Source organism: Abramis brama (assembly GCF_963993115.1).
Source record: "Abramis brama genome assembly, chromosome: 19".
Taxonomy (NCBI): domain Eukaryota; kingdom Metazoa; phylum Chordata; class Actinopteri; order Cypriniformes; family Leuciscidae; genus Abramis; species Abramis brama.
The window spans coordinates 31,314,054-31,333,448 of record NC_139981.1 but is presented as its reverse complement, the minus strand read 5'-3'; the positions used below and the strand labels follow the sequence as shown (position 1 = coordinate 31,333,448).

Here is a 19,395-nt window from a genome sequence, read left to right as displayed (position 1 = left end):
TTTGCATTTCTAATCCAAACAATGTCAAACTTGGCACTGCACTTACTCATGACCGTAGTGAGACACCTGTCAAGTTTGAAATCCATAGGAATAACGGTTCGAGAGATATGCGAATAACACACACACACACACAGACAGACAGAAAGACGTTCCCGTAATTTATAGATAGATATAATATACAGAAGTAAACGGCGTAGGTGACTTACAGATTTCAGGGAGCAGGCTACACAGTGAACTCCGAAAAAATGCTACGCTTGAGCAAACAGTTTGTGAATAGGTTACTACAAATGATGGCCGTGAATAAAATATAATATTCAGAAGTAAACAGTGTAGCTTATCAGAATGTTTATTTTTAAACCACAACCTTCTTGGGGCTTCTTTGACCGATACAACCCTCTAATGTCAGAATGTTTATTTTTAAACCACAACCTTCTAAGTGCTTCTTTTACTGGTATTTTTAACAATATCTTTTGGATTTCTCTTGGATTTCCAAACAATGTCAAACTTGGCACTGCACTTACTCGTGCCCATAGCAAGACGCCTGTCAAGTTTGAAATCCATCGGACTAACGGTTCGAGAGATATGCGAATAACAGACAGACAGACAGACAGACAGACGTTTCTGTAATTTATAGATAGATACAATTTTGGATAGGCTAACATTATATTTTATTTTAAAAAAATTCAGTACCCCCCAAACTATGATTTTCATCCCTTTTGGGAGGGTCCAAGTCTCATCTAGGGGGGTCGGACTATAATGCGTTAAGAGCTCGCTCAAGAACAGATGAGCTAAAATGTATATTGTTAGGGGTTAACAGTTTAGGACTCATGGACCAGATGTTTGAAAGAAGACCCGGAGTCAGAATTATAAAAAATTGAAGAAAAGTTTTACTGAAGATAGTTTGCAGTTTCATCAGCAGAAGTCTGCTTCAAGACTCACACAGGAGTTCGTAGGCCGCCCCGCTTACAGTTACAAAGATCACAGCAGTTATACCATTCCCAAGGTCTAAGCTACGTCATTGCTTACAGGTTGAATGATTCTCATTGGCTAAGAAATAGATAAACATAGTAATTTTCCACACATATACAGATAGACTGAAGCATATCTCCATAGATTATGCAGCTGACACTCGGACCCTGAAGTTAGGCACGTCGTGACCTTCCAGGTCGCAGATCTGGGTTGCTGGGTGCCAGCATGTTTCGAACAACAACTCCAACAATGCCAGTGGTTCCTTAACCTGTAAGCAAGAAGACTAACACACACACGGACACACAGCTTTTCCAAGGTTGGATTTGGCCAGGCTCTAACTATAAACAGGAGTCTCGTCTCAAAACATCAAGATAACAAGTTCTTTCTCTCAGGATAGGACACTTTAGTCTAAATGGAAAATATAGGCTTTAACTGAGAAATGGTCCCTTAAACTATAGACTTCAATGATCCCTATTTGTTTGAACGTTGAAGACAAACTCAAACACAAAACCAGTTCCTATTTAATTTCTGGAAGCCGGGATAAATAGGCAAGCAATGTTACTGCATTCAAATATCAAATACAGAAAATAACATTTCAGTGATCACACTGGTAACTTCTTTAACAAAGTAAAATCTCCAGAGAAGTCATTCAACTCATACAATATTTAGAAGGAAAAATATTGATTAATACCATGATTATAATCACTCTTTACATATACATTGAAGCAGCAGTGGATTCCAATCCACCCCCTTCAGTATAATGTTTAATAGGGAGACAATGCAGTGTTGACAGAACAGGGCAAATATGGTCATACTTGCAGTGTTTCCCACACATAGACTAATTCTATGCGGCCGGTGTTGGAAAAGTAATGCCATGCTTCCTAATGATATCTCCCAAGGGTAGCATGTACAGAGTGAACAGCAATGTTCCTAGTACTGAGCCTTGTGGTACTCCATACTGAACTTGTGATCAATATGACATCTCTTCATTTACTGCTACAAATTGGTAACAGTCAGATAAGTATGATTTGAACCATGCCAATGCAATTCCACTAATGCCAATGACATTTTCGAGTCCATTAAAAAGAATGTTGTGGTCTATAGTATCAAATGCAATGTAACGCATACTTCCCTACTATATAGTAGTTGAAAAACAGTATGTGACCGCATGTAAAGCAAGTAACAGCAAGTACCTGATGACCTACTATTTCTGGTGAGATTCTGAAGTGTGTATACGATGGATGATGAGGCAAGGATTGTGAATGGCAGTGAAGCAACGCAACTGATGCTAGTAGGTCACATGATAATGACAAGATTGCGATATAGTACATTTGGATCCGAAACACATTCATACTTATACACTTTTAAACACTTTTTAGAGGTCGAAAAGCAATTACTTTTTCAAAATGAGTACCTACTCAAGAGAGCATGCAATTTCAGGCACAGCCCAGGTTTGTGAGTAAAAGAAAACTTGTAGACTTCTGTGGAAACAACAGTGGTGATGGACTTTATACTGACACCTACTGGTGTGGATGTAGAAGCTCGCAAAAGCGTTTCAGGATTTCGGTTACAGATCATGTCACCCATGACTAATTTATTACATAACCAAAGTGTTGAATTATAGAGAAAGTTAAAGAGATAAAGTGAGTAATATTCAGCTGGTCATGACTCTACACTGTTTTAAACATTTGTCAAAAGTATTTTTTTTATTTATTTAGGTGTAAAACATTAGTGAAAGATCTTTAAATGGATAAATGACTGAAGGCATCTCCAGAAGAAAAACACAACAACTGTTTTTAAAATGTTTCTTTATTTTCTAAATTCTTCAGTATTTTCTGCCCATTGGCAGGAATGCATAAGAGACAGATTGGCTCAAACTTTGTCACAAGAAAAAAAAAAAAAGTTGCCTTTCCATATTTCGTTAACATCATTGAATCATTTGCATAATCAGGATCATCATTGTGGTTTTCATAACGGTCATTCTTTTCATCAAAAAAAGCTTTTTCTCCGCACCATTATTCGATGAGTATATAATCAAACACCCTGCAAACAGTAAAGCATTTGGAAGTCCAGAGCTGTACTCAAGCCCAACATTTCCTCCAAGTGTAAATACAATCACCAGCTGGGAATCTAGACCCGGACGTTTGCATTTCCTCTCTCTCCCCGTGCATGTTTTGGAAATTAGCTCTTGGATATTAGCAGATATAAAAACACAAACAACAGTCTCCTCAACGGTGAAGGCCAATACATTGATATCAATGGTTTCTGCGTAGCTTCCCTTGTGTTTTTGAATACTCTCTAAAAATACCCCAAACCTTCACCATTACTACTTCCAACACACCATTCACTTTTCAACATCAAATAACAAGGCAGATCATCAGCAACATTCAAACATCATTTGTGAATGCAACGGTCCGTTCGCCTAACCGCTTTCAGATAAACGAGTATGTTCTTGGAAGTGACAGGTCTACAGAAAAGCCCTGGAGTCTCCAACGCATCTGAACTCATACCACAAGGCCAACAATCCCTCACTTTTCTTGTGGATGAAAACAAGCTCCTAAATCACTAAATGACATGAAGCATTGCCCTTGCACTTCAGAGCACCGTCCTCCCCACAAAATAGTTATATACATACAGGTACACCAATATATACACAATAAAGCCAGCCCTGAATGCAACAACAAAGATGACAACGAAGGTCTGTGAAAGAGCGACATAGAGCCTGCAACTTGTGTAAAGATTCTGAGAGTTGCCCTTTTTATCAATGCTGTGCTGAAGATTTAAGAGGCCAGACGTTCAGGCAAGTGGCCCCAAAAGTATTTGGATACTTAAGTCACACTAAAAGAGGTCTGAATGCCATTACATTAGATAAAATAATATGAATGATAATGATAGCTTTTCTGAGCCATTTGTCAATGACTTTTAATCAACTGGTGATTTTAGTGCATGTATTAAGTCGGCACTTTCATCTCAAGTTCACACTGGTGTCCCCAAGAATCACATTAACTATCAAAATGATCCACTAACGTTTGACATCCACAATGTGTCACCGTACTTTTGTCTTCATTTTGAACTCATTCAAATGTCTTTTTTGTGAAATGTCTTGCTTGAAAAGTGTGCATGTACCATGTTTCTATAAAGTAAATGCCACTTGTATTTACTTGACACTTCCCTAACTAGGCCTAATGCTTTGAAATTCATACATTTTAAGTGTGGCTTAAGTGTCCCACTGTACAGGACAAGACAAAAACCTTTAAAAACAACATGGAAGTCCATGGAAAATCTAACTAAGGCAATCTCAGTGAAAACCTTCCCACTTGCTTAAAAAAAACAGGAGTAGTCCATAAAGCGTACATAAAAAAGGTATAAAAAGTTAACTGCAGACCAGCTGAGGGGCATTCAACTAAACACCATCTACAGCGCAAAAGTTGCATAAACACACAAACACCACACTCCTCTACCCATCTAAAGCCACCTAATCGACTATTACATCCATTTCATGCACTTAAAAATCCCCTGGATCAGACACATACTGTATGAATGTGAGGCAGTTGAGTCTTGACATCCCTCAATACTGAGTATCTGAATGCTGATGTGTATTATATTATACACATCACAGAAGATTGTCATTCTTTCACAATATAAGGAAGGAAACCCAAATGACTGTAAAAGTGTATTTGTACCAGGTTTCTCAATACATTTCCCATTCGCCAATACAGCAACACATCCTGAAATCTGAGAGTGTAAACCGTGCCTTTGTACACAGAGACTGCACATACAAAGCATTTCAAAACCCTGCAATGCTTCCCTCGTAAAACTGGTTTGAAAGCTGTTTTCATGTCATAATATTGATGATTTAGGTTCTCGTTCATCAAGCAGCACCAGAGGAATCTTAGCAGCTGCGCTCGTGTTTCTCTGATTTTGATTATTTTTCTCTGAAATCAATCACTTCATCTCATGATACTGAAGCATGTAAAATCATAGCTCGTTTATTGATTATTTAGTTGAGCTTCTTTTTCCATCCATATTTCCATGCATTGTTGAGGGAAACACTTGGGAGCATCCTCTTATAAAAAAAGTACTGTGGCAGTATCATGGAACAGTGTTGGTATCATATGGTAATACCACGGTATTTTTTGAGTAACCCCTAAAAGGGACATGGTAAAAAATAAAGATTTCTCTCGCAAAAGTATTGTTTTCCCCAGAGAATTTTTGTGTGCACTCGCCAATACTTGTGTGAAATCAAATGATGTGGGTGGAACAACTATATTTTAGTGCTTTCGCGTCCGAACGCAAAGTTTCTCTGGTGAACGCAATACTTTTACCATTGAATGCATATGTTTTGCAGAGAACTCAAGTTTCTTTTCTTTATTTATATATGTATATATATAAATATAAAGATACCATACTCAAAAAATACCATGATATTCCGTCCTGTCAGTGTCAAAAAAATGGCCCAATTTACCTGAATTAGCCCTATGGTACAAATAATACCATAATAATACCAACAACAACAACAAAAACGGTATTATCATGGTACTTTCTGGTGCTATTACAAAAAGGAGTGGAGGGAAACATTCGTTTTTCCTTTGACTTTCTCTTTTAGACTCTCTCCAAAAAGAGTGATCCTGAGAAAATGTGAGGGAGAGAGGGAATGAAATAAGCGGCGACTCGCGTGCACATACACACTCACGCACGCACATTTAAGACTCGTTTAATCTTTCGTTTCTCTCATACGATAAAAAACAAGAACATCTCAGTCCAATGAACAAAATGACAAGAAAAACAGTCCCAAAATGAAACCTAAAAACAACTGAGACTCAGTGAGAAGAGAGTCATTTGGATGAAGGATTAAAACGGATGGTATGAATCCACAGAGGAGATCTGAGGCAGATGTGAGGGTGGTACGGCATCTTTAGACTGAAACTGGGGGGATTTATAAAACAGGCAGGTTATCGCCATGCAGACCCCATCTTGAGGCAGGTCAGGCTTGTGTGTGAGTTGTGTTTGCTTTGAATGAAGTGCGCTGCTGTTTATGGCTATTCTTCTGTAAAGAGGCGATGACAATCATGCCGAGTTGAAATTCAAGGTGTCCGTGGACTATGGCCTGAATCGCTGAGGTCCTTGAGTCCGACCAATGAGCCGGGGCACCTGTCTGGCGTCACCAGATATACATGTCCAGTAGTTTTTGGCTCAGGGAAAGATGCTATGCAAGCATGCAAATCAGCTTCACATGCAGTCCTCCACCAATGTTCACAGAGAGCGAAAGAATACAAATGAGCATCATGTGACCTCATTAAAATGGTTAGGTCATTCACCCACCCTCATTTCGTTCCAAACCTGTATGACTTGCCTTCTGCAGAACGCAAAAGAAGAAGATATTTTGAAGAAGGAAAGTCAAAGGGGTCCATTGTTGATTTGGACTCAACTGACTTTCACGGTATTTTCGAAAACATCTTCGAAACATCTTTAAAACACTTCAAAACAACGTCTTTTGTGTTCCACAAAAGAAAGAAAGTCACACAGGTTTGGAACAATATGAGGATGAGTAAATAATGTTTATTTTTTAGGGAACCATCCCTTTAAGTGAGTATTGCTGTATATGCCAAATGCCAATAAACTGAAAGCATGTGTCCATTTGTGTGTTGTATTTGTGTGTTAGTCTGTGTATATGAACTTGCACTTTGTTTGGATCTAAAACTGGTAAATGGCTTTCCCTCTTTTTTCCCCCATATATCACAGTTACTGATGTATGCATGTGTGTATTAGTGTTCGTGTGGTAGTGTGTGTGTCAGTGTAAACCTGTAGGTGTGCTAAATCTTTTCAAAGGTTTTTAACTACACATTCCTAAGCCCTCACCATCCAAGTCGGACCAATGCCTCCACGACCACATCCACTGAACAAACCGTCAACGTAACAACAAACTAAGACACGAAATGAAAAGAAAATCTCGAAAGGATAAAAACTGAGAAGACTCTGCTTTTGTAATCCGACAGGAATTTGAGCAGGCGAGAGAAGGGGTCGGGCCGCTTTATAAGGGGGGGTTAAAGGGCATGCCCTCGTCACTGGGCGTGGCCGTATCGTCGCTAGGCTCGAGGCTGTCCTTAGGGCTCAGGGTGCTGTCAGAGAGGGGCATGGCCTCATCTGAAGGGGGCGGGGTTTCAGCCGAGCCATCCTGCTGTCCATTAGGAGTGGCCGTGTGCAGGGGTTCGGGGGGCGTAGGAGGGGGAGTGTTGGTGTCAGGCTGGGTGCTGATGGGTAGCGAGGCTGGCACCGGCATGGGCTCAGTAGGAGTGTGGGGGACGCTGGGTACCGACGCCACAGGGCGAGGGGTGGAGTTGTGCAGCAGGGAATCGCCCAGGCCCAAGCTGGAGTCGCTGTGCACCAGGGAAGAGGTCTTTTCCACCAGACGCCACTGCATGATGCTCGTGTCCTTGCCGCCCGTTGAAATCAGATGATTGTCGTTGTGCATGAAGCTCACGTTTGTCACGTGACTGCTGTGGGCGCTGTACTTGTGGCTTGGGGCCTGCAATTAAATAACAAAACCAATCAAATTTCAGATAAATCAATGAAAATCGCCCTGGCCTCAGGAAATTCACCCAACTACGTTCAGACTGCAGGAAGAAGATGATTCAAATCCAATTTTTTTTCTCAGATGCGAATCAGATGTTTTTTCCATAACAGTGTAAACAGCACATGGAATCTGATCTTTTTTATTCTGATTTGGGCCACTTCCATATGTGGTCCTAGATCAGATACAGGTAAGATGTTTTGCAATGCGACCTCAGTCTGAACCGTCATATCGGAGTTCATGCGACTTTCACATCACTACATTCGTCACAGTTCTGTGCCATGTGTGCCACACAAGTCCTGAAAAGTGAAGCCAAAGCGTCTCGATCGCCCCCAGGTGGCTGTATGCAGTATAGGTCATAAACCCCGCCCTCTCCATGTAACGTAATGTGACATGAGACAAACTAAAAAATCAAATTACACATCAAATCATTTTTTCCAAAGATGTTTTCTGTCATTTTTGATGTCAGTTCAACTGTTCGTTCTTTTAAATAAGTTTGGTTTTACTTAGGTATTTGATGCTATAAAAACGGGGTTGTGACGTCAAGATTGACAGCTGTGATTGACAGCTTCTCTGAGTGAAGAAGTCAGTCACTCGCCAACTGACTTTTTTCTGGATCTTTGGGAGGAGGAGATTGGAGCTTTAACTTTAATTTCTACATTTCCATTACTGTTTATTTCAGACCGACATATCGAAATATATGTAGGGTAAGTGCAAATGTGTGTATAAACTAAGCTAGCAGGCATTTGTCACTACACCGGCTTCACTACTACAATGGAAGAGAGTGAAGGTGCCTCACACATCTTTAATTACAGTCTATGTTCTGTGCTAACGGGAGTCACTCCAAAGATCTTACGAGGCTCTAGTTCTTTGGTCACTCAGTTAATATGGCGGACAGCTGTGTAGTTAGTCAGCTGAGGGACGGTGAGCTGTTATACTCATAAGTATTGCGGTGACCGCTCTATACATGCAAAACAAGGGAAAACTATATGAGAAAAACCTCATTCTCTTTCTCCTTATCTTCATCCTCCTTATTGCCTGCGCATAAATTCACTGGTTTCCACGGCACATCACCTTATAAACGCATAAGACCTCCACGTTTACTTCTGTATAACAGCAGTTTGAACAGCCACAAAATATAAAAATAAAAATCGGATCTGAGCAATAAATCGGAATTGAGCGCTAAGACTTACAGCTCAAGTTCTGACAAAAACATTTAAACCGAGGTCCAGACTCTCTGTGGTCATTCAAAATCCCAGGATGTCCTTTGGCAAAAGAGTAGCATCCTGGACAAATTCACCACCTCCCCAAATATTATTAAAGTCGCAATGAAACGGAAGTAGTAAAGCTACTTTCTTCTGAATTGTGATAATAGCGATTATTGAATAAGAAAAAATGTAGGACGAGACTTGCTTCTATCCATCGGTTGTTGATTGGATGGATGCAGATCTGAATGTGAGCTTGCAGTCGGAGTTTAAGCGCATTAAATGAGAGAAGTCTGTCATTTCACTGGAAGATCCAGCTATGACATTTTGATTAAAAATTATAAGGTAAAAAAAAGGAAACATGCATAGAGGAATTGTTCACAATAATATCAATGACATACATTTAGAAAACAGATAATTTTCATGCCAACTTTAAGATACATCGGCAAAGTCTTAAAGAACTTAAAATCGTATCAATTTAAAAAGGTTACTGAATCAATTTGCCGTTAAGTTTATTGATACACATTGAAACAAAAACCAATGAATCATGAATCAAACTGATTTACTGATCACACCCCTAGGTGTGGCTTGGGTTCAGATATTTAAAAATAATAATACACATAATGTTCTAAAATGTAAAGGTAAAGACACTCTTAAAAACCAGGGGTCGGCAGCCTATGGCACGCATGCTAACATTTGCACACGGAGGGATAATCACTGGCACATGACAATAGTATGTATTTAATTGAAATACAATCCCTGGAGTTTGCATACAGACTTACATTTTGCAGTAATCATTCCTCACAGCCAGTTTTATTAAGTTAGTATCTATAAATGCTACTAAACTGTGAGATTATAGATCTGACACACCATGTGTGTGCTTCTGTGATTATCTCTCCGCATGCCATAGGGATAAACTGCTTTAAACTATGGTAGTGAAGATGGTGTGATGCGACAGACCTTTGGTCTTGAGCAGGGATACTGGAAAAGATGCACTTTACAGAAGTCATCAGCCAGAGCGATCACCTTCCTGTTGTGAGATCGCACCAGGGCATTGATATCTGTCCCGTCTGAGCCCTCCGGCCAAACACCTGCACACACACACACACATCAGTGCACAACATCACAACACTGTGAGTCACAACACTACAAGAAAGATTCTATCAATTTAATAACTACATTCATCAAGAGCCTGTCACTATTAAAACAATGTAGCTTTTCAAACAAGTGATAATTCCAAGAAACGTGGAGGAACAAAACATTACATCATGCTTATTATTGTCTCGTTTGTTTTTCCACCAAGCGGATGTATCTAGAATGTTCTTCCTCATATGTAAGGAGTCATTTTAGTCATTCAAAGGTTATTTTTACACTATGAACATTTCAATCAATCATAGATCATATTGATGTGGATATGTTTGCACAAGCTCGGTGTCACCATCATGTCAACAGATAATTCAAATTACAATGTTATGACAGATTGATTATAAAGTATATGTGAGACTATAGACTATATAGATCTGGCTATATGTTTAACACATGTTTATAGACACATTTCATGAGTCATTGAAGAGAAGAGAGGCTCTCGGGAGCGCGTGTAAATGTCATATGCTTTTGATTTTACTTCACATGAAAATCAGTCTGAAGACTTTCATAGACAACCTAGGAAGTCTCATTTTTTAAGTTTCATTACAAGCTGTTCCCATTTAGTCATTTAGCAGACGCTTTTGTCCAAAGCGACTTACAAATTATCTGTTCACACATTGGCAATAAAAAAAAAGTGATTATTACATGAACATTCTTACATATAGCCCGTTTAAACAATTGCATTGATAAATATGGTTCATCACTGCTTATAATTGAATACTATAATTTAAAATGTTTATTAAAGTGTTTTATTGTTTATTCTTTCATTTGTTTTTACATTTTTATTTAATGTGCAAATTTGTAATTTAATCTTAACTGGTAGCAAGAAGTAATACAATTCAATTCCTTCTTAATTTTAACAAGGCAAGGTATTTTTGACCTTATCAATATAATATTCATAAGCACATAGACACCTCACCACAGTCAAAAACTATGATCATAAATGGATTAGGCGCCTTCAGCAAGATCACCAGCAGGAGGCAGAAGAACACCAGGTACAGGACAGACACACACACGCACACACACACTTTTCTGTAGCATCATTCATCTTCTGCTCTAATCTATTGGCTCAGTGCTGAGGAATTTGTACAGTTTTACCAAATATTTTTCCAGTCTAATAAAGTGCTAAAATATGTGGAGCTGTGGTGAAGACTGGGCCGTCTTTATTCAAAAGCACACAGTGTAAATGTGCAGCCGTCTCCAGCATCGCAGACGACACACTCTGCTGACAGATAAAGTGAGTTTTGTGGCCTGAACTACTTTTGGGTTTTGTAAATTACCCTGCTTAGACATGAAGTCACTCAGAATCTGAGCGAAATTACAATGACAGACTATAACTGCGTGAAAAAAGACAGAGTTGCAGAGACAGAAGGAAAGAGAGAAGAAAAGGGAGAACAGATGACTGACAATCAGACTAATAAATAGATGATGAGCAAAATTTGTCACCAGAAAATGAGCTAAATATGACAAAACCTTCCTCTGGGGGAAATCTCCATTTACACAAATGATATACTGCATTTAATGTAAAATAAAAATAAAAATAAACCAGTTATATTAAACTGTAATAATATTTCACAATATTACTGCTTTTACTGTTTTTTTGAGGATGAGTCTTCTTTTACACACACACACACACACACACACACACACACACACACACACACACACACACACACACACACACACACACACACACTATTGTTGTAAAAAAAACAATACAAAATATTTTGGGGTTATAATTTATAATTTACTTTATAGAAAAACTATAGAGGTCCGACATGTCATCATTTCGACTGCCAGTAACTGTGTGTTGGTGTGTGTGTGAGAGAGAATGACTAAGACCCCCTCGAGACTGAACCACTGACAGGAAATGAGTGTGAAATAAAGCATACAGTGCAAATACCAGACACAGGTTTGGAAAAAACTGGTGAGACATGCAAACACACACACACACACACACACACACACACACACACAATACTCATAATACATAATCAATGCAGGCGTCCTTCTAACCAATTTTCAGTCATAAGTCCCATAATGCATCACTCCACAGATACTGACCAAAGACGTGGAATCCGAGCACACAGGTATACGAGGCCCAGTCGATGTCCTTGCACTCAGAACGGTTACGAATCAGCTTACAACCGTTTGGAATGTCCCCTGTGGAAAAGGGAAAACGACATGTCAGAAAAATGCAACATTTCAACAACTTTTGGTCCAAAGGCAAACACAAACCACAAGCTGAAACAGTCATGGTGAATTTTACCCCACCAAAGACACAAAAAATTTAATATGATCGGACATTAATGTTTTTAAGAGAAACTGAGCCAAAGAGAGCTTTTTTGGTTGCGGTCAGACACTTACAGTAAAGGATTTCATAATCTCCTGAGTTGGACATGATGAACTTGTTATCGGGGGACCAGTCAAGATGTGTTATGTAGCTGGAATGTCCCTGAGGAAACAGATTAAAAGATTTGACAATGAAAAAGGGGGACGAAAACAGTTCTATCACAGAATTTGTTAAAAGCAGAATGAACTGTTATGGATTTAGAGCTGCTCGATATTCTGTAGGAGGACAAAGACATTGAACAGGAACAATTCCCCTCAAAATGAAAACTCAAAGTTTTATGTCATAAAAATGTCATCTCTGTATGTAAAAAAAAAAAAAAAAAAAAAAAGATCTTCCAGGGAACACAAAAGACAACATTTTGTAGAATAGCTAAGCTCATCTTTTCACTGCAATGAAATTTAGTGTTTTTATACGGTTCAGTTCTAAAAAAGACACACAAAAAAAGCACTATAAATGTACATTCATTCAACTACTGCATTTTAAGACTTCAATAGCAACACAATATCTTTGTGCAAGGAAAAGACCAAAACAATGTCCCTGTCGGTCGGAAACCTTGCATCAACATATTTTGTCATTTTTGTTATTATTTTAATTTTATAAATCATCAAATTCATAAATCATTACGTCAGTCTGTAGGTTTTGCAAATATTTAACCAATGAAAAGTAATAAAAAGAGCTTGTGACTAAACCTCGTATCTCCACTGGATCCCCAAACTGTCAGTCAAACCTCATAACTCCGCCCACCTCTATCGTGAATGAAGTGCCGCACACGTCAATGCAAGAATAAATAATGAACTGGTTCTTTGAATAGGTACAGAGTTTTTAATACTCAAAAAAACTATATATAAAGGCTAATGTTTTATGTATTTGAGGAGCGGAGAAGAGTGTCTTAATCTAGCGTTTGTCGTCGAGTCACAGCCAATGCGGTCTCAAATAGCCTGTGTGAAGCACGTCGTCTTTAATAACATGAGATTTTGGCCAAATGACAGAAAAACTGAGCGCCCACATTGCTAAAATAAACTTAATAACCTGTAAGTTGATGAAAATATAATACGATGCACTTATTGCCTCAGATGCGAACCTTTCAAAACAGGCATGTCCGAAATTGTTCAGAAGTAACTTGTTTAAAAGTATGCTAAAGTGTGCGTCTTTTTCACCAATCCTGAAGACTTGGAATGTGGCGTACGAGTCACATGGACTACTTTCATGATCGTTTTATGGTCCTTTGTTGTCCTTTTTGGAACTTGACAGCAAATGCACATCCATTTTCAATGCATTCTGAAAAATATCTCATTTTATAAACATATCTCAATATTTCACAGAAGACAAAGTCATACAAGTTTAAAACAACATCGGGGCGAGTCAATAATGACTTTTTAGGCAATCCAGCTCAGGATGCATAAAATCAATTGAGTTCAAAAGTCTAAAATCACTCATCTCCAGCGAGACAGGAACCGTCTCACAGACACGGACAACTAATCAAGGGATTGGAAAAGGACAAAAAAAAAAAAGGCTTTTCAAAGAGTGAACGCAGTGGAGTCGATAAATAATGCTGGAAGGGTTTCCACCCAGCTCAATCTCTGCTCATCTGATTTGGCACTGACTTATCCGAGTCAACAGGCTTCACTCCCACATGAGCACTGACGTCTTTATGTGTGTGTGTGTGTGTGTACTGTATGTTTGTGAAAGCCTGCTATCTGCACACTATCTAATTCCCACTAGATTATACTGTAAAGATCACCTATCGCTCCATTGCCAGCTTTTCATACACATACTGAGATTTATGTTTCCAGAGTCCTGTAGAAAGAGGTCAGAAGAAGTCAAGCATTCCCACGCTGCACATGGTTTACAGCTCAATGGTGCTTTGCTTGGAATTTTTGACCTCGACAGCATTTGGACACTTTTGCACACTTAATACACATTTAAAAATGTATGAATCTCAAATGAATTGCGTAGATAAACTATTAAACCTGCATTCAAATCCTGGATTTTGTTTCAGAAGAAACTTCAAATACTTAATCAGCATGGTGATCTGTAGTTCTTTTGACAAATGCTTTCTGGAAAAAGTTTTTTGGAGGTTTTTGTCTTTACAATAAATCACTCAGTTTGATATTCTGAAGTTTTGCTTGCGTGTCCAAATCCGTTTTGAGGCCACTGTATGTGTTCATCTGCTCTAATCTGTGTGTGAGTAACGTGCTTCAGCTACGCAGACACACACCAGAGCGAGTCGTTCGCCAGCATCAATAAAACCACAGACCAGTGTTCCCACAATGTCTGAATTCCCATCGGAGCCTCAGACGAGTCAGGCAGTCGAGAGAGGCACGCTGTCATTCTGACACTTCAAAACCACCGTTTCTTTTATTCCCTCATTCTGTGAAAGGAGTGTAATTTGTGTCCATTCTTGAGGACGCTAAATACAGAAATCTGCTTTAAGTGTTTTTCAAGCGAAAATATTGTATGGTGTATTTTTTTAAACATATTTTAAAGAAGTATATTACTGTTCATAAATGTGTGGCCAGTGAGATAAAAAAAAATATATATATTCAGCAAGGCTGCATTAAATTGATCAAAAGTGACATTTCTAATATTATAAAAGATTTCTGTTTCAAATAAATGCTGGTCTTATTAAATTTATATTCAAAGAATCCTAAAAAATATGCATCACAGTTGCCACAAAATAATAATAAATGTTTTTATTTGCAGCATAGGAAGGAGCATAAGAGACTATCAAACGGTCGTGTAATTCCACGTATACCACATAGAGCCAGACATATTTCTTTTCAAAATTCAACATTTTTTCATGCAATGGTTTTCCCATTGACAATATATCAATCACATTTATTTTATATTAAAACAACTTTCTTTAAAACTGGATAATTCATTTGTGTCCATGAATTTGTTCACAATTGGATATTTTTGTCTGACAGAATGTATAAATCTTCCTCTGTAAGGCACCGGTTTCACAGAATGACTCTATTATTACTGTGATCTCGCACAGATGTAGAAGCCATGAAACTGCAGAAGAGCAGGAGAGGAATCAGAAGAACAGTGGTGTGATTGAGAGTGTGTTGATGTGGTTCAGTCACGCACAGTAAAGTTTCATTCCCCGCTCTCGCAATAGTAGAAATACACAAGAACACAGCCATGAAACAATGTCATGAAGCGTAAAATAAGTCACAATCTTTTATTGACGGATTGATGAAAGATATGTTTAAAATACTTTATCTTTGTATTCTTATTTGTTTCATACATGTCTAAACCATTTTTAACAAAAAAATAAGATTTTGTATTTAAATACATTTACTGTTATTTTCAAAAAAGTTTTCAAACAATGTTTTTTTTTTTTTTTTTTTTAATCTTGAATCAATGAAATTTGTGGCAGGACAAACACCAGTAGCAATGTTTTGGGAGTTAAAGTGCCCATATTATGCTTTTTTGGATCTTGCTTTCATTTAGTCTGTAATATAGCTGTTTGCGAATGTAAAGGGTCTGCAAAGTTTTAAAGGTTAAAGTGCAGATAAATGGAGTTATTGTCTCCTAAAAGAAAGATGAAACGTGTCGTCAGTGATTCTAGTCTCCTTTCCTCCACAAACCTACGCTAATATGCTAATGAGTGTTTTGCGGTCGACCAATTACAACAGACAGGGCCATCTGACCAATCAGAGCGGAGCAGACATTCGGAAAGGAGGGTTTTAGAGAAACTGAATCCTTAATCGAACAGTTTCAGACACTGTGAGAAAAGAACTGATGCTGGGACGTAAATTATGCAAAACATTTGTTTTTTGCCCTTGGATGCATGTAAACCCTATTGTAGGAGACCTTAAAAATTAAATTAGCTGCCTTCTGTTCAATTCCACAGTGAGCTGTTTTTAAGTCTGTGCAAACAACCATGTAAACGTCAGATACTCACAGTGCATTTCCCATATCTGCTGTATTTGCGTCCCTTATCCGACACTGTGTAGAGGTAAATGAAGTTATCATGTGATCCCACTGCCAGCAGCGTGCCATCTGGGAAGAGGCAGAGAAACGGTGAGCAAGAGGGGCACTTGGCTGTCGGCTCAAAACAGGAATGCTAGAAACACACACACAAACACACTCACCAACAGAGAAGCGCATCACTGACAGCTGCTCATTGCCGTCTGTGTGAATGGCCACCAGGTCTCGAGTCTCTGCGTCCAGGGCATACCACCTGAGACACACACAAAACACTGTCTGAACTGCAGCCGCTAAACCATTTTAGTGTTAAATGGATGTATTTTTGTGTCAAATTTCCCAGAAGAGATGACAGGTCACTTACTTCCCTGAGTGAGTACCGATGGCAACAACCGAACCGCTAGGATGGAAGTCAGCGCAGTGCCCGTGCTCCTACACACACATCAGTGAGCACACACGAAATGTTTTATTTTATTTACAGAAATTAGGAGAGGCAATATATTCAAATAATAATAATAAAGAATAAATATAAATAATTAAAATAATTAAATCAAATAATTCCAGATGTTTTAGAACTGACTGTATTTCAGGTTCACACTTTAAGACCAATTCATTTACATGACATCTTTCATGTTTACGGGATTTTTATTTATTTATTCATAAATGGCTATTTCTACCTAAAGAAACATTTAAGAGTTTAACATAACCACAAAAAAATTCATAATTTAATTTCCATGACTTTTCCAAGTCTGGATACCACACTTCCCTTCATATACAATAGGCTGTGGAAACCCTTGATCTTAAATTAAACCACATTTGAGGAGGAACAAATATGAAATATGTATTGATTTGAGCTGTTTGAACTTATTTTCAATTTTGATTTGCTTTGTTTAAAATAATGTTAAGCCATTTCACAGCCCTCTTGGGAGTGTGCTGTCGCCCCCTAGTGGTCCAAAAAAACGATATGCACACATCTGTATGCCCATACATGTACATGTACATGTACATGTACATGTACATGTACATGTACATATACATATACATATATGTACATTCTGTATTATTGCACCATTACAACAGACTGCAGATAAGAGGACAAGGGGTAGTTAGTGGATATTTGGGGTGAGGAGTCCTTTTTATGAAGTATCTTTCAATCTTCAGCGAGTGCTTTGATTATAAATGAACCGCTGTTACAACAGGCGCTTCTGTGAAAAAGTTTTAGTATTTACCAAACTGTGCAACTTGTCTTTTTATTGATGCCTCAATAAAAATAAAAGATTTGCAAGAACCACTTATGTTGTGGCATGTGTTGTAAAGTTTGCCAAAAAATTCCTCAAGCACGTCTATTTATTCTGCTTTGTTTTTGGAGTTGTTTCTGGAATACTAAGCATATATCACATCTGGATGAAGGGAACGTTTGACAAAGTCAAACAAACAGGTTTAATCCCTTTGGTATTTTCTGAATAATGAAACACTGGGCTATAATTTAAAACGCTGTGACATTTTTTTTTAATAATAAGATACAAAATTCACAATTTATGGCAGTAACCACAGTGAGATTAAGTATAGAACATGTAGTCCTGGTTGGTTTTAATTGTGACAAAAAACAACCCCCAAAAAACACCCATAACGTCACACCGGAGGCTGATGAACTATATTACCTGAAAAAGGGTGGCGTATTGTGTGCATTATTACTAACAACTGTAATATTTAAATTAGCATTGGCTTGACAGTAGCAGTGTTTCCTATCCAAGGTTCGAAAAAGAAAATAATAAAGCAGCGGTCACGAAAGCTTATCGTTTGTGTCGTTTTTAACCATTGCTGTTTAAAAACAATTCATTTTAAACTGTTGAAACGCAATAAGCAGCGAAAGAGAACTTGTTTTGCTAAATGCACGAGTGTCTGAGAGACGCACACACAAAGACGCTGCTCATAAAGCGTGTGAATAATGAACTGAGTTCTTTTTGCCCCCTAATTGGGCTTGAACGGTCAAATACACACACTTATGTGTCAGAAATGCCCATCTTTATGTCTTAAGTGAACAGTAGAGAAAGAAACGCATGTGTAACAGTATATTGGATCTGTGCATTCGCTCTTAAAGTGACAGCAGCCTAATAAACCTGTTATTAATGTTAATCAAACAACAAAAAAGAGAAAATCTCTCAATGCGCTTGACTGAATAACTTTTTCAGTCAGAATACATGTAGACTCAATTCACACAGTGAAGATATTCAATGTTTTTTTTAAATATTTGATTACTTTTTACAATTTATGTAGGCTAGTATTTTTTAATTTCTACTGCTTGAAGTTTTTCAGGTAGGTCTGTCTTTTGTTCTGTTGTAATTTGTCATCTTATTGCTTGTAATTATTTTCTTTGTTCTTATATTATCACTGACTGTTTACTTGCTTTCAGTAAGCTTGAGAGTTTATATATGTATATAAAACTCTATATATAGGGTAGCATTAGCTCTTTTTTGTGATACTGAAATTGGTGACAAGAATTATGAAATTTCAATGGAATCAACAATTTTGATAATATAAAAACCTTATTTAAAGCAAAAAGAACTACAGTATTTTGTTCTATAGATCATCATCGTGAAATACAGTTACTCATTTCATGATGTAGATTTTGGTCTCTGCCTAGCACAGAGTGAGACGCAGACGTGTGTTACTGTTAGTGTGAGTGTCTTACGTCCAGCAGTCTGGTCCACTCCAGCGTGTGGTCCACTGAGCTCCAGAGACACACCTGCCTGTCCTGAGCGCAGGAGAGGAACAGGTCCTTGAAGGGGTGGGACGCCAAACCCCACAGTTCATCCGTGTGCCCCTACAAATAAAGACTCCCATGAAACTAACTCCACAACCACTGCAGGTAAAGCACATGTGTGATGACCACTGGCTCTGCTTTTGTGTGATTAACATCAACATGATTAGCTCTGGTTTTAGAAGCATGTTTGTTGAAAATCCTGCTTTTCGACCCTGAAGGTGCACATGTGATTAGCGGTAAAGATGAGGTTTACCTGCACTTCCACCTGGAATCCGTCGTTGAAGGTTCCTCTCAGAATGAAGTTGCGTGACGTTCCCACCAGGAACTGCTCCCCCTTGCCCTCGGCCACAGCTCGAATGGTGCCGTACTGATCTGGGACCTGAGGAAAAGCAAACAGACATTAGAGGTGTGTTATTTTCTTATGTTGCTATAAGAGCTTGTATGTTTCTATATG

At 38.3% G+C, this 19,395-nt stretch overlaps 1 protein-coding gene across 6 annotated transcripts in view; it reads right to left on the bottom strand.

Annotated features, from left to right (window-relative positions):
• Nucleotides 1-5,667: 5,667 nt before the first annotated feature.
• Nucleotides 5,668-19,395, bottom strand: part of eml4 (EMAP like 4) — a 91,947-nt gene continuing 78,219 nt past the window's right edge. For all 6 annotated transcript variants that reach the window (XM_084092262.1, XM_084092263.1, XM_084092259.1 and 3 more), the window contains 9 exons: nt 19,195-19,320; nt 18,870-19,001; nt 16,542-16,609; nt 16,345-16,433; nt 16,155-16,252; nt 12,259-12,346; nt 11,956-12,054; nt 9,706-9,836; nt 5,668-7,495 (listed from right to left, as the gene is read on the bottom strand). In XM_084092262.1, the coding sequence (XP_083948388.1) occupies nt 7,001-7,495; nt 9,706-9,836; nt 11,956-12,054; nt 12,259-12,346; nt 16,155-16,252; nt 16,345-16,433; nt 16,542-16,609; nt 18,870-19,001; nt 19,195-19,320 (1,326 nt within the window). In that variant the 3' untranslated portion in view covers nt 5,668-7,000. The remainder of the gene's footprint in view (nt 7,496-9,705; nt 9,837-11,955; nt 12,055-12,258; nt 12,347-16,154; nt 16,253-16,344; nt 16,434-16,541; nt 16,610-18,869; nt 19,002-19,194; nt 19,321-19,395) is intronic.